The 20,508-nt window shown below is 60.5% G+C and overlaps 1 protein-coding gene across 3 annotated transcripts in view; it reads left to right on the plus strand.

The window, feature by feature from the left end:
* Positions 1-17,808, plus strand: part of BOK (BCL2 family apoptosis regulator BOK) — a 173,047-nt gene extending 155,239 nt beyond the window's left edge. The window contains exons 2-6 of one of the 3 annotated variants that reach the window (XM_034655590.1): positions 6,445-6,696; positions 9,313-9,441; positions 10,205-10,307; positions 14,917-15,080; positions 16,262-17,808. In XM_034655590.1, coding sequence (XP_034511481.1) covers positions 6,474-6,696; positions 9,313-9,441; positions 10,205-10,307; positions 14,917-15,080; positions 16,262-16,530 — 888 coding nt within the window. In that variant the 5' untranslated portion in view covers positions 6,445-6,473 and the 3' untranslated portion in view covers positions 16,531-17,808. Of the gene's footprint in view, positions 1-6,444; positions 6,697-9,312; positions 9,442-10,204; positions 10,308-10,665; positions 14,891-14,916; positions 15,081-16,261 lie in introns of those variants that run through there. The other 2 variants (XM_034655591.1, XM_034655592.1) reach the window with 2 other exon arrangements.
* Positions 17,809-20,508: the final 2,700 nt, after the last annotated feature.

Below are 20,508 nucleotides of genomic sequence, written 5' to 3' on the forward strand. Positions count from 1 at the left end.
GGGGGGGGGGGGGGGGGGGGGGGGGGGTGGAACCAGAATTGCCTCCCTGGGTGGGAGGGGTTGAGCAGTTTGGGGACTTTATCTTGCCCCTGGGAGTAGGTCCCAGAGGGGACTCCGCAGGCCTCTCAGACCTTCAACCAGGCAGGGATGCGAGCCTGTGAAGGCCACCATGGGTGGGGCAGTGGGTGGGGACAGCCTTGCACAGGCGGCAAGGAGGGGAGGGTACAGATGGCTGAGCCTGCCCCTAGGGGCTCCCTTGTCACACAGTGGGCACACATCAGCCTTGATCCTGAAACCCAGTGGTTGAAGAGAATGGAGAAAGGCAGGGTGTTACCAGCCACGGACAACGTTTACCACTTGGGATTGTGGGTGGGAGGCCGCCATCAGACAGCAGGCGTCACCGGACCATAACGGGTGTCCTGGGACGTCCAGGTGATAGGGGACTGCAGGGAGGGCATCCCACATGAGGAGGTCACAAGGCCACCGGGCTGGGTGCAGGATGGAACCTGGGTGGTGAGCAGACCCCGTGGCCTCCCTGGGGTCTCCACCCAACCCCCTGGCCTTTGCTCCTGCTCTGCCCCCACTGACAGTGCAGGGCAGGTGCCCCCTCTCCGGGCCACCGACTCTCCTCCAGGCAGTGGAGACCCGGGCCCTCTTCAGGTTGTGGCTAAAGCCCCAGCTGCACACAAACTGTCCCTGAGGGTCCCTAGGACTGGGAGGGGGAGTGCGGCGCCAGGCCTCTCTTCTGAGCGGAGGCAGCTTTGAGTGCCGCCCCAGGAAGGCCTCACATCCCAGCTCGGCAGGGAGGAAGCCCGTTCCGAAGCCAGGGCAGCCGTTTCCCAAGCACGCTGTCTTCGGAGCTGCGGCTGAGGACCAGCCGCTGGAGGGGGGCTGGCGAGGGACGGAACCGCAGATGCAGGGAGGCCCTGCAAACACACTCACGGTGCTATTGAGTGAAAAACCGGGTTTAAGAACTACACCCTAATTTTGTATCCATATTTATACTCTTTTGAACTATACACAGTGATGTGAACCTTAAATTTTATTTTTATTTGCTTTTCTAATTTTCCAAGTATACTTCACTGACCAGGTTTTACTCTTGTACTCAGAAGAATGGCTTGTCTGTGGCTGCCGACCATGACTTTGAAATCTCAGAACAACGAGGATTATTTCAAAACAACATATCCATGAGTCAAGTAGGCCTCCAGATCTCAGGAACGTGGCTGGGGTGGCTGCCTGGGCCTGCTGGCGCCTGCTCCCTGCCCCACATGGGCTGCTGGGTGGCGGGGCGGGGGGCGGTCCGGCCGGCCCTGGGGAGCTGACCCCCCCAACAACAGCAGCCTCGGGGAGATCGCCTGAGTCAAGGTCTTCTGTGCCCCCACAGACAGTAAATCTTCACCTGCGAAGACTGAATTTAAGTTTTGGAGACGTTCAAACCCAGTGCGGTGAAGCCTGGGGCCCAGGGGCTTCCCAATGTGCGGCCAACATCTGCCTCCCGCCAGCGTCCCAGAGGCGGGCAGCCAGCACCGTCTCTCTCGACGAGGACTGGGTGGCATCAGGCTCACTTTGCCCTGTGCCCACTGGACGAGCTCAGACCCCTTGGCCCTGTTTTGGTGTTCGGATCCTGGCAGTGGGGTTCCGTGGGGGACAGCGCTATCCCCAGAACACGACCCAGAGGCAGAACTGTAAGAACGCCCCCTCCTGCGGACCCAGCAACCCCCCCTCCAGGCATCAGCACCAAGAAAATAGGCACGATTTTGCTCATTAGGGGGACAAGTGCCGACACCTCAAACACCCAGTGATAGCAGCAGTTAAATAACCTTCCACATACCCAGGGAACGGTGCAGAGTCAGCGAACGGTGGTTGATAAGACATTGTAATGACTTGGGAAAGTGCTCACCAGCCACAGAGCAAGTGGGGAAATTCCTACAAGGCTCCTCTCAAGAGCCCACCTCCCCTTCCTTCCTCCCTCATTCCCCGTTCCCTCTCTCCTTCCCTTTTCCTCCCCCTGTGGTTGGACAGAAATGTATCAAACATTTATAAGCGTTGTCTGTGAGCCAGATTATGAATCTTTTATACAAATTCTTAATTTTTTCTACACTTTCCAGGCTTTAACAATGCCTATGTCTGACTCTAAGACTAGGATCCCCCGGGGTGGGGCAGTAGATGGGCTCCCCAGTGTTGCAGGCACCAGGCTTTCCCCGTGCTTTCCAAGCAGGCTCTAATGGGGCCAACGCACAAGTGAGCCCGCAGCCGAGCCCATGCCCTTCCTGGGGCTGCTCTGACAACAGGCCTCAAACCGAACGGCTTCAAACAACACATATTTATTTCATGGCTCTGGAGGCAACAGTCTGCATGGGTCTCACTGGGCTAAAGTCGAGGTGTTGTCAGCGCTCTTTCCTTCTGGAAGTTCCTTGCTTTTTCCAGCTTCTAGAAGGAACCTGCATCCCTTGGCTCCCGCCCCCTCCCCTCCCCCTCCCCTGCAAAGCCAGCATCTCTCTGACCCCGCTTCTCCCAGACGCTGTGATGTATCTCCTCTTTGGGCCGACCCTCCTTCCTCCCTGTCACAGGCACCCTTGTGATGACTCTGGGCCACCTACACAATGCAGGGTGACCTCCCCACCTCAAGGTCTTCCATCCAATCCCACCTGCAAAGCCACTTTTGCCACGTGAGCTAGCAATGCACAGGGATTAGGCCAAGGATGTCTTTGGGACTTGCTACTCAGCTAGCACACCAAGCGAGGAAGATGTACACACACTCAGACACACACAGAGATGCACATGCACACACAGTCACACTCAGACACATACAGTCACACAGACACAATCACACACACTCAGACACGCAGACTCACACTCAGACACACAGTCACACTCAGACACATACAGTCACACACAGACACACTCAGACACACACAGTCACACACAGACACAATCACACACACTCAGACACACAGTCACACACACTCAGACACACACTCAGACACAGTCACACACAGACACACACTCAGACACACTCAGACACACACAGACTACACACGTATGCAGAGACACACACACTGGGGAAAATTTCCCCAAAATTGAAGAGAAATGCGGGTTTTCATGTTAGAAGGGGAAATGAAGTCTTGACCTGACACACTGTAGTAAATTTTAGAATTGTAAAGATAAAGACAAGTCTTAAAACCTGAGAAGGCTGGATGGCGTCACTCAGAAAGTTATGTTGAGTCCTACCCCCGTACCTGTAAATGGGACCCCATGTGGGCAGGGGTCTTTGCAGAGGTCATAGGGTAGGCTGAGGTCGTGCTGGAGGAGGTGTGCCTGTACGGGGAGATGTAGACACGACACACAGGGGAAAGGAAGGTCGCAGGTGGGTTGCGTAGACCTTGCAGACACAGCTGCCAGCCAGGGGACGGCAGGAGAGCTGGCAAGCAACACCGCAAGGAGAGAGGCAGGCACAGACCCTCCCTGAGGGCCACAGGGAGGCCAGCTCTGCCCACACCTGCAGTTTGGGACTTCTGGCCTCCGGAGCTATGAAGGTCCTGTGCCACCTGGTTTTCGGTGCTCTGTTGGGAGCCCCAGGAGATTGATAAAGGGACGGAGCAGGGAGGAGGATTACAGCGAGAAAGGAACAAAGAGGGATGGCTCTAGGTGGCAAGACCGGGAGCCGTGTCTTCCAGCTCTAGACCGGAGTCGGGCTGCCAGCATCTTCCGCACACGAGGCTCTGGACTTTGCCCCCACAGGCCGGCTGGGAAGGAAGGAGCAGCCTGCAGGGCCCGACAGACACCCGAGCCGAGGATTGCAAGCGGCAGGACTGCGCGGAAGGCACGGGAGCGTGCCCTGAAGGGACACGAGCGGCGCACGAGCGGCGCGCCCGGGTGGGGGTGGCTCAGTCGGTTGAGCGTCCGCCTTCGGCTCAGGTCACAATCTCAGGGGCCTGAGATCGAGTCCCGCGTCCGGCTCCCTGCTCAGCGGGGCGTCTGCTCCTCCCTCTCCCTCTGCCTCTCCCCCTGCTTCTCCCCACTGCTCCTTTGCTCTGTCTCTCTGTATCTCCCTCTGTATGTCTGTCTCAAATGAATAAATAAAAAATTCTTGAAAAATAAATAAGAGACATGAGCTGGAAAGCTGGAAACCCACAAGCCCCATTTAAAAGGGCTCCTGGCCATGGCTCCTCCCCACGCCCCTTCTAAAATGACCGGAGGGATTTGTGAAACCAGGGAAAGGGCTCAAAGACAAAGGAAAGTGCGAAGGAGGCAGCAGCAGAGGAGAGAGCAGAGGTCTCCCCCGGGGCACTGGAGACCAGCCGGACAGTCGGTGACAGGAAGTGGAGCCGTCAGCCCCGGGGGGTGGGGGGAGGCCGCGGAACGGGCAGCCCGCAGTCACAGCGGCTCGGCAGCCAAGGTGTCCTTCTGGGCAGACACCACGTGCCCCCGCCCAGCTTCCCGCCGCAGCTCGGCCCACACGCCCCACTACGGTCCTGTTCCTGCCTCGTTCAGCTTCCGCAGACACACCTGTACCGTGGCCAACGGGAGCGTGAGGAGGCGGAAACACGCTCCGGCTCGTCAAGCTTCTGCTCCGCTGTGGCCTCGTCACCCTGCTCACGTGAACTGGGCCTGGCCAGACCTCAGGGGTCGGGGCGAGTACCCCCCGCGCCCCCCCACAGGCAGGGACAGTGACAGCGATGGACTTGCCACCAGCTCGCCACCAGCTCCGACAGTGTCTGAGTGTCACAGCCCAGGCCCTGCCAGGGATGAGCAGCAGGGCCGGACCCCCACACCCCTTCCCCACCCCCCACAGCCAGGCTGGGCAGCCTTTCCCAAGCCTCCTGCCCCCAGGACAAAACAAGATCAGACCCCATTCTCCAGAGAAACTGGGTCTGAGAGGTTCCAGCTGTGGGAACGTCAGGGACAGTGAGGCCGGGAGAGGGTGTCAAGGAGAGATGGCTCCCAACATGCGGACACCGGTCCCCCTTCCTGCACTCTGCTCCAGGATGCTGCCAGACAGACAGGGACCCCCACCCTCACCCCAAGCAAGAGACCTGAGGAACTGTCTCAGGAGAAGTCAGACCGCCCAGGAGAAGGACCTCCACTTGGGGTTCCCAAGAAAGAGGTAGGCCAGTCACCAGACCTCATCCAGATGCCCCATAAGGAGCTGCTGGGCCTGCCTGGCCACTTGGAAGGACAGTCAAGGAGCACTTTGCTCCCAAAAGGGAGGGGCCGAATCAGAAGGAGAGGTGCCCAGGGGGAGGGGGCAGAACTAGAAGCATGGGAATGCCACCCGCCCCCCAAATCCCTTAAAATTATGACCCTCAGGAAGGTAAGATCCTGTGTCCATAAAACAGAGAACAGGAAACTTTGCTTAGGCAACAAAGGATGAGAAAGAAGCTTCAGGATAGAAAGCCAGGAGGACAAAATTAAGGAACCCTTCCAGAAACCAGAACCAAAGACCAGAGATGGCGCGGAGGATATGGACGAGAAGGCGGAGCAGCCCGGAAGTAGGTGGGGGGTCGGAGGTTGCTTCCTCCCCTTCCAAGGTGGCGAACCAGTGCGCATGTGCAGGGCAGGAGGAAGCGGGGCGGCTCAGAGCCCCGCGTTGAAGGAACCACGGGCTGGAGGCGGTGCTTCTGAGAGGGGCCCTGGGCCGGAGGCTTTCATCCAAAACCTCATGAAGCTATTAAATTCTTTACATCATGGATGTGCATAATTTTCATTAAAGCGCACAATAAATGCAAAAACATGCATAAACGTAGAATTCATTGTGCGAAGTGTCAATACGCGGATGAGGTAGTTAGAAGTGTGAGGAATTTGTTTGGTGCAGTTGGATCCAACTTGAATTCATCATGAATAAATTATTTTTTTAAGATTTTATTTATTTATTTGAGAGAGAGCGAGCATGAGTGGGGGGGGGAGCAGCAGAGGGCCAGGGAGAAGCAGGGTCCCCACTGAGCAGGGAGCCCGATTCGGGACTCGATCCCAAGACCCAGAGATCATGCATGACCTGAGCCAAGGGCAGACACTTAACAGACCGAGCCACCCAGGCACCCAGAATAAATTATTTTTATTATGGGAATGTAAGTTGATTTTAACATTGGAAAAGCCAAACATTGTAAGTTATCACACACACAGGGGGAAAGAATTGTTTTGATCTTGGGAGATGGAGAAGTGTTTGCTAATATTCAACACACATCCATGATAAAAATTCAGGATAACTAACACATGATAAATAGTCTCTCATTCAGATAAAAAGCATTTCCCATATTTTTAACCAACATTGTAACTAATGGACTTATCGAATTGTGTCCCCGGAGATGAGGAATAAGAAACAACCCTTCCGCCCCGCGCGCCCCTTCCCCGCGCTCCGCGGCGCCCTCCCCGCGGGGCGACCTCCTCCGGGGTCTGGCTCCCCGCCGCCAGCCAGGCCAGGGCGCTGAGCTTGTCTCCCCGCAGGTGCCGCGCCCCTGGCCCGCGTCCCCGCCATGGAGGTGCTGCGGCGCTCCTCGGTCTTCGCGGCGGAGATCATGGACGCCTTTGACCGCTCGCCCACCGACAAGGAGCTGGTGGCCCAGGCCAAGGCGCTCGGCCGGGAGTTCGTGCACGCGCGGCTGCTGCGCGCCGGCCTCGCCTGGAGCGCGCCGGAGCGCGCCGCGCCTGTCCCCGGAGGCCGCCTGGCGGAGGTGTGCGCCGTGCTGCTGCGCCTGGGTGAGTGCGGGCCTGGCGGGCGGGCCCCTCGGAGGCGCCCTCCGCTGCGGGGCCTCAGTTTCCTTTGCGGGCAGAGAGGGGGCTGGCAGGGGTGTTGGGGATAGCCTCGCGCAAGGTAGACGTACCCACACTCCCTTCCTTACCCTCAGGCTCGCCTGCCCACCCGCACAGAGCTTCCCAATATGCCTGCTCAGCCTAGATTTCAGACATTCTGGCCGTAAAGACTGGAAAGCTCCGGGAAGAGTACTGTCTTGGTGGCTAAACTTCCAGAGTGACCCTTGTACTGAGCTGGGCAAAGAAATCCTTTGTGGGACCACGTGTCCTGGTGTTTGTTTTGGAAAGTAGGTCTTTGCGGCTCCTGCCTGAAATCCCACTGCTCTTTCCTCTTGATGGGGAGGCTGGTAGAGTTCTCTCTGGAAATTTGGTGCCCCAGGAGGGGCAAAGCCACATGGGTCTGCGCAGCCCAAATCCCACCTGGCCAGCTGGTCATGCTCAGACACCTGGGGGTACTTGGTTGGAGTGTGGTCCGCACACAGCACAGTAACTGTTTCCATCTTCTTCCGGGTCTAGACCTCAGAGCGGTGGGGCCAGCCCAGCCGATTCAGTTTTCTTCACTCTCGACTATTTGTTGGGAGTGGGTACATGGCAAGCAAGGATGGAGCCCTGATGGGGTGGCTCTCCGCACAGAGTGTGGGGACAGGCTGGCCCAGGATCCAGGGTTGGAGGGGGTGCTCTGTGAAGGGGGACCCCCTGCCTCTTCTCAGGCTGACACCAGTTTCTGCTGGTCCCTTTTTTGTGTGGACCCTGAGAGCAGGGCTGTGTAGACCCAGCTGCCCAGGAGTGGGGCCGGGGGCGGGCAGGCACACACAGTCCATGAGGGCAGAAGATTGCCAGGGTGCATGGTAGCCCGCCTAGGCCTCAGGGGAGGGGAGAGGTTTCTCTGTGTGGAGAACCAGTGGGCTTTGGGGAATCAGGCAGAGGACCTGGACTCCCATGAGGTCAGTCACTGATGGCCGTTTCTTCAGCTGGGCTGTGGGGATGGCACCGGGGGACATTCTAGAGGGCCCTGGAGAACACGGTTCTTTGGTCTCCCAAGAGCCCCCCCGACCCTTGGGGTAGGTAGAAGGAGGTCTTGCTCTGTCCTGGCTTGCTCTGCGACTCTGCCCCCAGCCTCCCAGTCTGTTTCCTTGTCTGTGAGCAGGAGCTGGGGGCTGCCTCTGCCCTGGGCCCAGAGCCCCTATTGTTTACACTTGTCTGAAAAGCCTTGTTTCGGGCTCTGCATTCTGACCAGCCTGGTTTCTGTGCCCTCAGTCCCCTGTGTCCCACCCTGAGAGTCCCGACGCTTCCGGCCTGGTCTTGGGGAGCAGGGACTGGCCAGGTGACCAGCACTGGCCTTCTCAGGAGCAGGGCCTTCGAGGGCCTTCCCCCGCGTCAGGCTCAGTCTAGTCCCTGGGACTCAGCCCTGGCAGATGGCTAAGGAGGGAGCTGACTCGGACCCCCAGGACGCTCTCGTTTATGCCTTTTCGCTGCATTCTGCTCTTGGAGCTGCTCTGCTCGAGCCTCTTCATGGCGGGTGCTGTCTCCCGGCCCCCCCAGCACAGACCCCTAGCTCCTGGTGCAGCAGCACACAGGAAGAGGCCTGGGTCGCGTCCCCAGGGTCAGTGTCTCGGGCCCAGTCCCCAGCAGCCCCGAGGTCTGTGTGTGGGAAGGGCCAGGCCCTTCCTGGGAATTTCCATGCCATCTGCCCCCGGCCCCCCACCGCCCTCCAGCCTCTGCATCCCGATCTCAGTTAATTGGATGGAGTGCAGCTGGCCCCAGGGGTGACGCGGAGGCCCTTATGGGCCCGGGCTGTCCTGTCCGCAGCATTTCCCTGTTTGCTTTGGCTGCATAAGTGACCGGGCTGGGGGACACCCAGTCTGAGGGCTGTGTGGAATTCCCAGCACATCACTGCCAGGGGCGCTGCAGCAAGCGCGGGCAGCGGGCGGGCCAGCGAGAGGGCATTTCCTCTCCTGAGTGTGGCCGCCCATCCAGACACACCCACTTGGCACCGGGAACCCAGGTTTGAGCCTGGGCGGTGCTGGTGGCCCCGGGCGATGGCTTAGCTGCTTGGTTCACAGAGCCATGCCGGGGCCTGAGGGAGGACGCCCCTCTGAGGCAGCAGCGGGGGCCCCACCTGTGTGGGGTTGCTGGCATCGCCTCTGCCCGTGCGGGGCTCTGGCTGCCTGCCCAGTCTGCCTGCCGCCCGGGCAGCTCACTGTGGGCCGTGAGTCACCCGTCAGGCACGGCCCCTGTTCCTCCTTGGGATTCCCGCCCCACCGGCCCAGCCAGCTTGGCCCTGGATGGGGGTGGGGGGTGGATAGCTAGTCGGAAGGGGCGGCCGCAGAGGCAGGTCTGGGGGTGCCCACGGCACCTCCTTGGCTTCTTGTCCCCAGGGGCCATGGTGGGGTCAAGTGAGGGTGGGAATTTGACAGGCTGAGTGGGGGTCAGCCGTCAGGCCTGTGCAGTACCAGTTGTGGCCATGAGCCATGAGCACTGGGCTGGTCCCGGGCCTGCGTGACAGTGGGGCTGGGGTCAGGCAGGCACAACCACCTCTGACCCCACTGTGTGACCACCTAGGGGACGAGCTGGAGCTGATCCGGCCCAGCGTCTACCGCAACGTGGCTCGCCAGCTGAACATCTCCCTGCAGTCTGAAACCGTGGTGACCGACGCCTTCCTGGCTGTGGCGTCTCAGATCTTCTCTGGAGGTAGGCCTGGGCACCCACCCCAGGGCGCCCACAGTGCTGGTGTGGGCCGGGGTCTGTGGGCCAGAGCAGGGCCTTTGGCCCTGGGAGCTTGCAGGACGTAGGTCCCGGAGCCACCTTCCTGCTGCTCAGAGGGAGCAGCTTGACTCAAACGGTGATGTGTGGTGCATCCCCGGGTTCTGAGGACAGTGGGCCGGGTGGGCACTTGGCCCCAGGCCTCTCGCGTAGTTCTGACCGGCATTAGCTGGGGTGCAGTGGACTGCACGTTCTGGGCTGCCCGTTGGTGCTGGCCGTTGGCTGGAGGGTGGCCAGGCTGTCCCCAGTGTGTCCTGCACATGGCCCGGGGCCTGAGGAATGTGCCTCTCACGGTGCGGCACCAGGTCCCAAAGGGAGGGTCACAAATGGCCTGGGTGGGCATTGCCAGGCTCTTGTGATGTAACCTCGGAAGTTATAGTGTCGCCCTGTCGAATTCTGTTGGTCAGAGGCACGTCGTGGGGGAGGCTCCATGAGGGCATGAGCCCGGGTCCAGTGGCTTGCTGGGGAGTCTCCAGGGCATCGCAACACACCTGTCTCACCTGGCCTGCCCACACTCACCTGGGAACCTCCTGGTACCCATCTGTGTCCTAGCAGCAGGTGACACGTGTCCTGCCGCGTTCTCTCTGTGCCCACACCCCAGGTCCAGCTCCTGCTGCTTCCTGTCTGGACGCCCACCTCCAGACTCACAGGAGGCTACAGGACTCCCCCCTAAACCTTCTTCTGTCCCCAGGGCCCCTCCTTGGAACCCTGCTGGGCTCTCTGTTGTCCGTAGACCTCCATAGACCTCATCTCCCCACCTGTGACCTCATGTCGTGTCCTCGTACCTGCGCTCTGTGAGTCTGTCCCTGTGTTCTGCCATCTAAGCCACCAGAGCCCCGGCCCCACTCAGCACCTTCTCCATCAGCAAACCCCGCTGTTTCCCAGCACCTCGAGGTGCTGACTGGGACAGCCAGTCCCAGCCCTCAGGGAGGGAAAGCTTGGGGCCGCAGGCCGGGCAGTCCCAGATGCTGTGCCCCAGCTGGAGAGGGGGGTGAGTGGTTATGAGCCAAGTGGGGAGGGCCACCCTCCCTCTGGTGCTTTCTGGAAGGGCCCCAGGCAGCAGGGAGGCCTCACCCCCCCCCCCCCGGGAGGCGGTTCTGGGTCTGTTGCTGACCAGCTGAGTGACCTTGGCCTTGGTTTCCTTGTCCGTAGGATGATTGGGACAGCGGCAGAGTTAGGGTTGGGGGCACCAGAGGGAGCCACGGTGCCCAGCCCCTACAGATGTAGCCCACACTCTGCAGGGGAACACCTGCCCCCACTGTAGGGGAAAGGAGATGGAGTAGAGGGGCTGTCTCACCCCATCAGAGGTGGACCCCTGGCCCAGCTCATGTCTAGCCGCACTGACCGCACCCTTCTGGGGTGACTACATGTTGACCTCTAGTGTCCCCGAGGAGGCCCCACCGACTCCTGGTGGATACAGTGGGGACATGGGACGACCCTCTGTAGAAGCCGGCCTTCTCTAGGGCCGCCACCAGTCAGCACTGACCCCCCAGGCAGAAGTCAGCAAGGCTAGGACATCGTGACAGGGGTGCCTGGGTGGGCTGGTGGGAGGGCCAGCTTCCTTCAGAGTGCTCTAACAGTCCTGACCTGGGTCCTCGGGGGAACCATGAGGGTGACCTGGGAAGGCGCCTCGAGGAGGCAGCAGGCGGGGCCCAGGAAGGCTGTGGGGTGCAGCGTCCTTGGAGGCTGGTGACCACCTTCAGCCCTGCTCGGGCTCCTGTGTCGGGCTGTGCGTGGGTGGCCGCCCTGCGTCTGTCTCGGGGCTGTTGGGCGGCTGGTTTACGAGCCGAGTGCCGAGCGGAGGTCTGGCTTTAAAAGGAAGGCTTATCTCTGAGAATGCAGCTCTGGCCTGCTGGTGGTTGGGACTGAGCTGGGAGGCCCCGCTAGGTCCCCGGGTGGTGGCTGGTATGTGGGCAGGAGACAGAGGACAGGGGGCCCAACACAGAGGACCCATTCCATCTGCCTGGCCTTGCTCAGTGCGGTACAGGCCCGAGAGGTTCAGAAAGGCTCTGGGAGGACGAGGGAAGGCCTTGGGACGGGGGAGGGGTGGGATTGATGGACACAGGCCACCAGCAGCTCGATCCACCTGTGGAGTTCAGTTAAAGTCTCGTGATTTTCATTTGAGACGGGGCAGAATATACCCCTTCACGTTCAAGTGCCCCTAGCCACTCAGCACCCGCAGGGCCGGCTCCCGCCCCTTTCTTCTGGCAGCCTTCACAACTGCGCCCACCCCTGTGGGGCTCTGGGGCAGCTGCTCCCTCATTGGCTGTGTGACCTGCAGCTGGTTTCTTAACATCTCTGAACCTAGAGCCACCTGAAAAGGGAGCAGAAGTGGGCTCCGTGGAGCGTGGGTTTGCAGATCCGCCCGCTCTGCTGCGACCTGGCTTTCGTGCCCCTCGCCAGCTGTGGCTGCCGCGCCCACCCTCCCGTTTGCTGCCGGGCCTCCCCTTTGCCCCTCGTCCACTCCCCTTTCTCTACAGGGTCAGCCCCAGCCGTAAGGCACTCGCCAGCCTTGGTCCCGGTCTTCCCGCGGCCCCTCCCAGGTGGCCTGGCCTGGCACACACTGACCCTCACGCGGCACCTTGCGCGCCCTCTTCCTCCTGGCAGCCCCCCCTGGGGTGCGGGCAGTGCGGGCAGTGCCTGAGTCAGGGCTCTGGCTGGTGACGGGGGCAGCTTGAGGACCACAGGGCAGGGGTCTGCGGAGGCGTCTCGGAGCGGCGGGGCTCCCGTCGGAGGCAGTGGCCACCAGCGCTGCTCCTGGCAGCGTTGGCCCTTTGGCTGCTCAGCTCCCTTCAGGGGAAACCCTGATTTTTCCCTCCCTGATTAAAAGTTGGCAGGAGTTTTGTTTTTTTCTTCTTATTACAAGAGCAAAATATTTTACCACAGAAAGATCAGAAAATGCAAAAGATAAACAACTCTTAGAAACCAATACTAAAAATGAGCAAAGGATCAGAATAGACGTTTCTCCAAGAAAGATGTGCAGCTGGCCAGAAGCCCACGAGGGTGACGCACATGAGAACCAACGCGGACCCCCCAGCGTGGCGGGAATCAGCCAGATGAGCACGAGCGCGGGTGAGGACGTGAACGTCCGACCCCCGTGTGGCACGGCTGCCGGGAACACGGCTGGACTCGGATGGAGCTCCCACCCCCGGACTCTGCCGTGAGAAGTGAGCTCTCGGGGCACGCAGACTGCTACGCCAATGTTCAGAGCGCGTCCCAAAGAACAGCCGCGACGTGCAGACAACCCAGGCGTCCGTCACCCGATGTCACCCGATGAACGGAGGAGCAAGATGTGGTGTCTTCACACGGCGGACCCTCCCGCCGCCATAGGAGGACGGAAATGCTGACGCCCGCGACCACGCGGCTGGGCCTTGCGGACACTGTGCCCCGTGCAAGGAGCCGGACCCAACACCTAGAAGAGGGACATGAGTGGTTGCCGGGCTAGCGGTGGGGGCTGAGCCAGAGCTGGGAACACACGAAATGCCACCGTAATTTACGGTAATTTATTACCAATTTATGGTAACGAGAGAATATCTCTGTGAGAAATAAAACACCCAGACCCCAAGACCCCGCCCCCTGGAGAGCACGCGTGCCGGCGCCTTCCAGACCTTCGCGTGCTGCTGCGCTCTCCCGTGGCCGTGCGGCCTCCCTCCGGCGGCGGCGCAGGACGGGTGCTCACCTTGAGGAGCTCGGTGCGAGACCACTGTCACCACGACCTGGGGCCCTGATGGCCCGGCCCGTGGCCGTGGGGATAGCGAGCGCAGGACCTGGGTGGCGGGACTGGGGCCTCGGGGGGCCAGGGGCTCAGGTGAGATTTCAGACCTGGATTTTTTTCTTAAGTGAGCTCTAACCCAACGTGGGGCTCGAACTCACACTTCCGAGGTCAGCGGTCACAGCTCCACCGACAGCCAGCCGGGCGGGGGCTCCGCAACTTGGATTTATTTTGAAAGAGATGGAAAGTAACAGTAACGGAAGGGTTTTAGGCAGGAACGTGATCGGGTGCACTGACAGAGCTGTGATCCGTCCTCCCCACCCCCCCCGTTTCTCATCGCCACGCAAGGACACCCAGAGCCCACTCGGCCCTCACTCTGCACCCCTCCCCCGGCGCCCGGCAACCCCTGCCCCCTTTCTGTCTCCCTGGATTTAACCGTCTGGACGGTTCACGTAGATGGACCCACACGGCATATGTGGCCTTTCGGGTCTGCTGCTTCCACTGAGCATGGTGTTTCCAAGCCTCCCCACCCCCCCTGCCGTGGCAGGTGTCAGGGCTCCAGCCCTTTCCATGGTAGGGATGCACGGCCCTTTGCTTTGCCGTCCTCCGTTGATGGGTGTTTGGTCGCTTCCACCTTTTGGCGACGGTGAGCGGGGCCGCCATGAACATTCAAGAGCCAGGGTGTATGGTGCTGATGGAGCCTTCTGGAACAGCGTGCCCTGGCCGCTGCGCGCAGGTGTGCCGTCTGCCACCGCCTCCGCAGGCTCCCGTCCTGCCAGGACCGAGGCGGCGTGTGCGGGTCGTGCACGCCGTGGCCTTGCCCGGAGCCTGCAGGCGCCCTCCGGCTGTTTGTCCCCGTGGCCCCTGAGGGGCAGCCCACACTGACATGTGCAGCTCTGATCTGACAGATTGCAATCTCTGTCCTGGTTTCTCTGGTTATTTGTGGGGCAGACATTTTACATTTTTCAGATGTTTGATGCATTTGTAGTTGCTCTTCTGTGAAGCACCCGTTTCATCTGGTTTCTCTTTGTTCTTGCCGACTTGTGAACTCTCCTTATACGCGAAGGAAGCCCACGGCCGGGCTTTGGCGGGCATGCTTCCCCGCGCTGTCCTTCGGGGCCTCTTCCCACCAGCGGGCTGCGTCACAGTTCTGCTCCCCAGCAGCTCCGTGGTCTGGGGAAGGTCGTGCCACTCACGGGCCTCAGCTTTTTCACGTAGACAACGTCCTGGTGGCCTCGCATGGCCATTCAGAACAGACAGGCCAGGGGCAGGCGCGCCTTGAAGCCGCTCCCTGGACAGTGTGTGGCTCCAGGTCAGTTAGTCACCCCACCCCTGGCCTCAGTTTCCTCCTTCCTGAACGGCCTTGCTGTCCTCACCTCTGGGGGATGGCGGGCTGGGCGAGGTTGGCCTGGGCTCTGGCACAGGTGAGCAGGTGTATGATGGAGGCTTGGGAAATCTCCACCTAAGAGCTGCCCGTGAGGGCGGCAGGACTGCCCCGCAGTGGGAGGGGGGGCTCGCGCCCCGCAGTCGGCTGGCGCCTGTGCAGGCGGGGAGGGGCGGGGAGGGGCCGTTGTCAGTGGAATGGTGGGGGAGGTGGCTCCGAGTGTCAGCCTTCATGTGACCTGAGGGCTGGACTGGAGCCAGGGCTGTGGCGGCCTTCTGCTGACCGGCGTCTGTCTCTCTTCCTGCAGGCATCACATGGGGCAAGGTGGTGTCCCTGTACTCGGTGGCCGCGGGGCTGGCCGTAGACTGTGTGCGGCAGGCCCAGCCTGCCATGGTCCACGCTCTCGTCGACTGCCTTGGGGAGTTTGTGCGCAAGACCCTGGCACCCTGGCTGCGAAGACGCGGTGGATGGGTGAGGGGGAGCCCGAGGTGCTGGGAGGGGGTGGAGTTGGTGGAAAGCCTGAGCACCTGCACTGGGGGCTGCTAGGGGTTGGAGGAGGGGTGAGGGCTGGGCTGCCAGGCCTCGGGCTGCTCTTGCTGCCGCACTCCGGTGCTGACCTGTCTTCTGCTCCCTCCTCACCCAGAGCCTCCCCCGCCCCCAACTCCAGTGCTAAAGGCCTGCGGCCCCAGAGGCCCTGCGTGGCAGAAGTTGGCCTGCAGACATGGGCCCCGGGGCCCATGAGAGGGAAAATCCTGTCCCTGCCCAGAGCACCCTCCCCCTACCCCCATCCAACCATGTGCCGATGCCAGGATGGGTCAGCCCGCAGGGGTCGGTGCGTGAGTCCTACCACCACAGTCTCTGTGCCCCAACTGTCCACCCAGCCCCGGCCAGGCCTTGGGGGCTGCTGGGCACTGGGTGTGGGGGGCCAGCCCCCTACAGGAGATCTGTTTTCTCCTCTATCATGGGTGGTGGGCAAGGGCATGTGACGCTCACTGGCTGGGACGACAGAGCTTGGCTCTCTGCTGAGGTTGGGGCCGAAGGCTGAGGTCAGGCAGTGGCTGGGGCTGTGGTCTCATCTGAGGTTGGCATTGGCGGGAGGGGATTGCTTCCAGGATGACTTGTGGCTGTGGCCATTCTTCAGCAGAGACACCCGAGGCTCTGTCCCTCCTGCCATCCTCTCTCTCTGTGGAGCCAGCAAGGACTCTGGTTGACACCACGGTCAAAGTCCAGACTGTAGAGAAAATAGTTTGTTTCTTAGCAGGAATAGAAAAAATTAGGAACATCCATTCATTCAGCTTCTGGAAAGCTCAGTTCCCATCCTGTCTGAGGGAGAGTGCAGCTGGACTGGTGGCTTCCTGGTACCCCAGGCTCCATCGTGCCAAGGCAGAAGGATGCAGGGATGTTTGTGGCCCCATGGGCCGTAGGCAGGTGGCCGCGTGGGGAGCTGGCACCTGGCCTGGGGATGGTGGTGCAGTCCCCTGCTGGGCAGTGTCCCATCTGCCAGCCTCTGCCCACCTCGAGCTCCTCCCTTCCTTCCCATGGCCCAGACCAGACCACAGACCTTCCCTGACGGCCTCGGGCACCCCTCAGGAGAGTTGGCTGATGTCCCGTGCAAGGTGCTCTGTTCTCTAACTGTGCCTTCTTGCCTCCAGACCGACGTCCTCAAGTGTGTGGTCAGCACGGAGCCCGGCTTCCGCTCCCACTGGCTCGTGGCCGCACTCTGCAGCTTTGGCCGCTTCCTGAAGGCTGCTTTCTTCGTGCTGTTGCCGGAGAGATGAGCTGTGGGCTCCGGCACAGGCTGAAGCCCGGTGCTCCGACCCAGAAGGCCCTGGGCCCCCAAGAGCATCCATGTCCTCCTCGACCAGGCTGGGAAGGCTCTGACGTTCAGAGCCCCGCTTCTGTGCTGGAGGCCCTGCCCTGAGCCCCTCGCCCACAGACCCACGCCCTCTGGAAGGGGCAGCAGAGGGGGCCTCCCTGGCCTGGAGCTGGGCTTCAGTGCCTTCCCTGCTGCTCCCCTTCCGCTGGAGATTCTGCTCGTCCTCCTTCTGGAGCCAGAAAGTCAGGGTCACCTCCTGGTCCAAAAGGAAGGGAGATGGGAACACCAGGCTCTCACTTGATGCCCGGGTCCCCTCCATGAAGGGGAACCATGTCAGGACATGAGCTGGCCTCGGTCCTTGTGGGCAGTGGGCCCTGCTCATGGAGTCAGAAGGTGACACTGGCCTGGCCAAGGCTGCAGGAGCCACAGGGTGTCATTAACCTTGCAAACAGGGCATAAAGCTTATGTGCTTTTCGTTCAATCCATTTCTCGACGGAGGAGTGTGTCCCCCTCCCATGGCAGGGTCCTTGTGTGGCAGGGACCAGGGGCGTGGGGCTCCAGCCCGGCACACTGACCTAAGAGTGCACGAGCCCACAAACAGGAAGGTTCAATTCCAATAAAGTGTCACGGCCACGGAGGGTGGCCCATCTGCTTTCTTTGTGCCTGTCCCATGCCACTGCCTAGGGGCTGCACGGAGGCGGTGAGCCCCGTGTGATAGACGTGAAGCCCAGGAGCGTCCCAGTGTCCTCCCTGATGAAGGGTCTGCTGCCATGTGCCATGATGGGGCACTCACGCACACGCACACGCACGCACACACGTGCACAGGGTCACAGGCACGCGCTCGCAGTCATACTTGCGCACATGCACCGGTAACGAGTGGCAGGTTCCTCAGCCGTCCTGCCCGGCGTGGCCCACAGTGCACCTGGGCCATTCGATGCCTTCTCTTGGCCAACAACAGCCTCCGCCCCATTCCCGGCTCCGCCGTGGCCACCTCAGGGCCAGCTCTGGGCAGTCCCCACTCCCTGCTTTCTGATGCAAGGACGTTCTCCCCAGGCGGGCCTGACTCCTGCTCGGCCACAGGAACATGGTGCCAGGGGGGCTGCGATGTGGCCTCTCTCAGTCTGGCTCCTGTTCTGTACGACGTGTGGCTGAGGACCGCTGAGGTCAGCCGGCCCTGCCCTCCCATCCCGCCTCCCAGTGAAGCAGGAATCCCCACGGACGAGGCTGCCTGGGAGCGGGCAGTGGCTTGACGGCACAGCCCCGTGAATATACTAAATGCCACTGAACTGCACACTCTGGTTTTTACACCCTTCAAAACGGTTAAAATGGTGAACTTAACGTCATAACAGTGCATTTTACTTCAATAAAAAAGGTGTAACTGAACATTAAGAATATCAAGATTAATATTCCTAATTGGAAAGAACTCATCAGCTACAGAAATCCAGAAGAAAAAGAAAAAAAAAGCAGCAAACCCAAATGACCCCAGCTCCCTCTCCCCACCCGGCACGCTGGCCCATCCGAGCCCTGACCGCCGCTGGTCAGTGGGGCAGGCGGCCCCCGCAGCCCCTGCGGGGACGAGTCCCGCGTGCCGTTCCCCTGGCGCCGGCAACCTCGCTCCTCGACATCTGTCCCACACACGCCGCAGAAACCCCGAGTGACAGGTTGTTGCCCCGAAGCAGTGTGGGTGTCCAGCACGAGGGGACCTGCCTGGGGAGCCGCGGGTTGGCCGCCGTGCCGGCCCTGCAGCTGTGCTCCTCACGCCAAGACGTGCCTTGTTTTACGGTTTGACGATGACGTCATGTAAGAGGTTTCACATAAGCAAAGCCACCTTGGAACAGTCGATCTGTGGAAATTAAATAAAGGAGCTTGTACGTCGGGTCGGTGAGCTAAGCACCCAACAAAACCAATTGTCCCGGTTACACTATATTTTGACTTTATCTCTTCGCTGGGAAAGGTGCAAAAACAAGAAGAAAATCTGCAAGCTCCAGGCATGGTCCTGATGCTAATGACAGTACGATCACCCTGAAAACATTGCAGGGTCTGTAGCATAAACAAATAATATTAATATTGCGAAGAACCAAGATTTTTCACCTTAGAAGAGGTAAAAATCAAAGCATTTAAGCAAAACATCTCGTAATCCTAAAACGTGCATTGGAAATGATACAGATGCGTGATTTTTGGTCTTTAAACGCGGAAGTGTGTGTCCCATGCTGAGCAGTGAGAGGGAAGGGCCAAGACCGTGTGGCCGTGTCACCGCCCACGCAAGGACGGGAGGAAACAAGTATGAAGGCATTTCTGGGCGGAGGCAGAGCAGGGCCCCTGTGGCCTCGGAGCCACCCCCACCCAACAGGGCCCGAGGCCATGGGGCCCACCGTGGCGCCTGCTGCCTTCTGCCCCCCCGCCACCCCGCCAGCTGCCACGGGACTCGTGTGGCACCCCTGCGCCCCCGCCTCCGCCTGGGGCTCCTGGGCTTTCGGACTCAAACAGCGGACAATCAAAGGAAAGAGTCCCTCTTTCAGGCTGCCTCTGGGGTGGGGAGTTACTTCAGGGCAACCGAGCTTGGCCTGATGCACAAGGACGCACACGTGACCACAGCTGGGGGGTGCGGCTGGCTCAGCCGGTGGCGCCTGTGACTCTTGGTCTCAGGGTCCAGAGTCTGAGCCCCACGCCCGCCACAGAGATTACCGAAAAACACATCGTGAGTGGGAGGCCTGTCCCTTCCGTCCTTCGGGTCTCTGTGGGGGTTTCCTTCCTTGCTGCCTGTCTCTGAGTGTCCCTCTCCGTGTCTCTGACAAGCTCGCTCTACCCCTCGCTCCCCACACTGCCTCTCACACCACGGCTACAGGGCGAGAACATCGTGAGGTCCGTGCAGCTCTTTGACAGTGTTCTCCAGCTCCCCGGGAGAGGGGATCCGTTGTTCTTGGGGGGCCATGCTCTAGCCCCAGTCCCGGTGGAACTCCTCCTTCTCTTCCCGGGTCTGTCCTCATCCTAGCCCTGCCCGGGGGGTTGTAGGGGATTGGTGATCCAGATTGCTGGGGCCAAAGAGGCCAGGGCACGGGCAGAGCGTATCTGTGGGGCGTTGCCCACTCTCAACGGCTCCCATCCTCTTCCTGCCTGACCCTCCGTGCCGAGGGTGCCCCTCCTAGAGGAAATAAGTGGTTCTCCACCACCCATCCCCACTCTAGAGACTACAACACTAGACAGAATGCCTCCCGCTATGGCGCTTCCCCCATCCCTGATCTCACGCATTTCCGCTAAGATTCCCTTCTCAGACAGGCTCCTCTGTCCATGGCACTGCCTGGCCCTTCAGACCAGGGCCTCTGAGAGCCTTGTAGGAGCGGGACAAGAATGTGGAGGGAGCCAGCGGTTAGGTCAGAGGGGGCTGGGGTAGAGTGCAGAGAGGTCTGCAGACTGTCAGGGACAGTGCACGTGGGCCAGACCCTAGCTCTGAGCACCACAGGTCTGCCACCCCAAGCTCTTCAGGAGACGCTGTCTCCTCGGACATGCCCCAGAAGTTTCCATACTCTCCTCAGTATCCTGGGAGGGCCTGGCTCATGCCTGGAATTCCTCCCTCTCCTTCCTTCCTGTCTGTATGGGTGGTGGCCGCGGCAGGGGAGTGTGGGTGAGAGACGTCCCAGCTGATACCCTCCCTGGCGGCTACAACCTGAGTCTTCATTTGCCATCTCCTCCAGACCTGGAGGCACAGAGTGAGTCAGGGGCCATCCAGTGGCTGCTGCAGAAGAAAGGGGAAGGGGGAGGCAGGCACAGCATCTGGGCCCAGGACCCACAGCCTCTTGCTTTCCTCAGTCCACCCAGAGATGCCCGAGCACACCCAGAGCGCAAGGACCACAGGACCCGTCCTGCCTGTGATCACTCCTACCCCGAGGCCACCTGCTCGCTCCTCGTAGCTCAGCCTCCCCATGCATCAGGACCTGAGGGGACCGGCCGAGGGAGCCCCCTTGCTCATCACAACGCTGCTGACTGCTTTGCATTTTTGGCTCCTCTGTATATTTTGTAAAGTAAAAAATACACCAGATCCAATAACATACAATGGGTACGTGCAAAAAAAGGAAAAAAAAAAAA

The sequence above is a fragment of the Ailuropoda melanoleuca genome, chromosome 2 (assembly GCF_002007445.2).
Source record: "Ailuropoda melanoleuca isolate Jingjing chromosome 2, ASM200744v2, whole genome shotgun sequence".
Taxonomy (NCBI): Eukaryota; Metazoa; Chordata; class Mammalia; order Carnivora; family Ursidae; genus Ailuropoda; species Ailuropoda melanoleuca.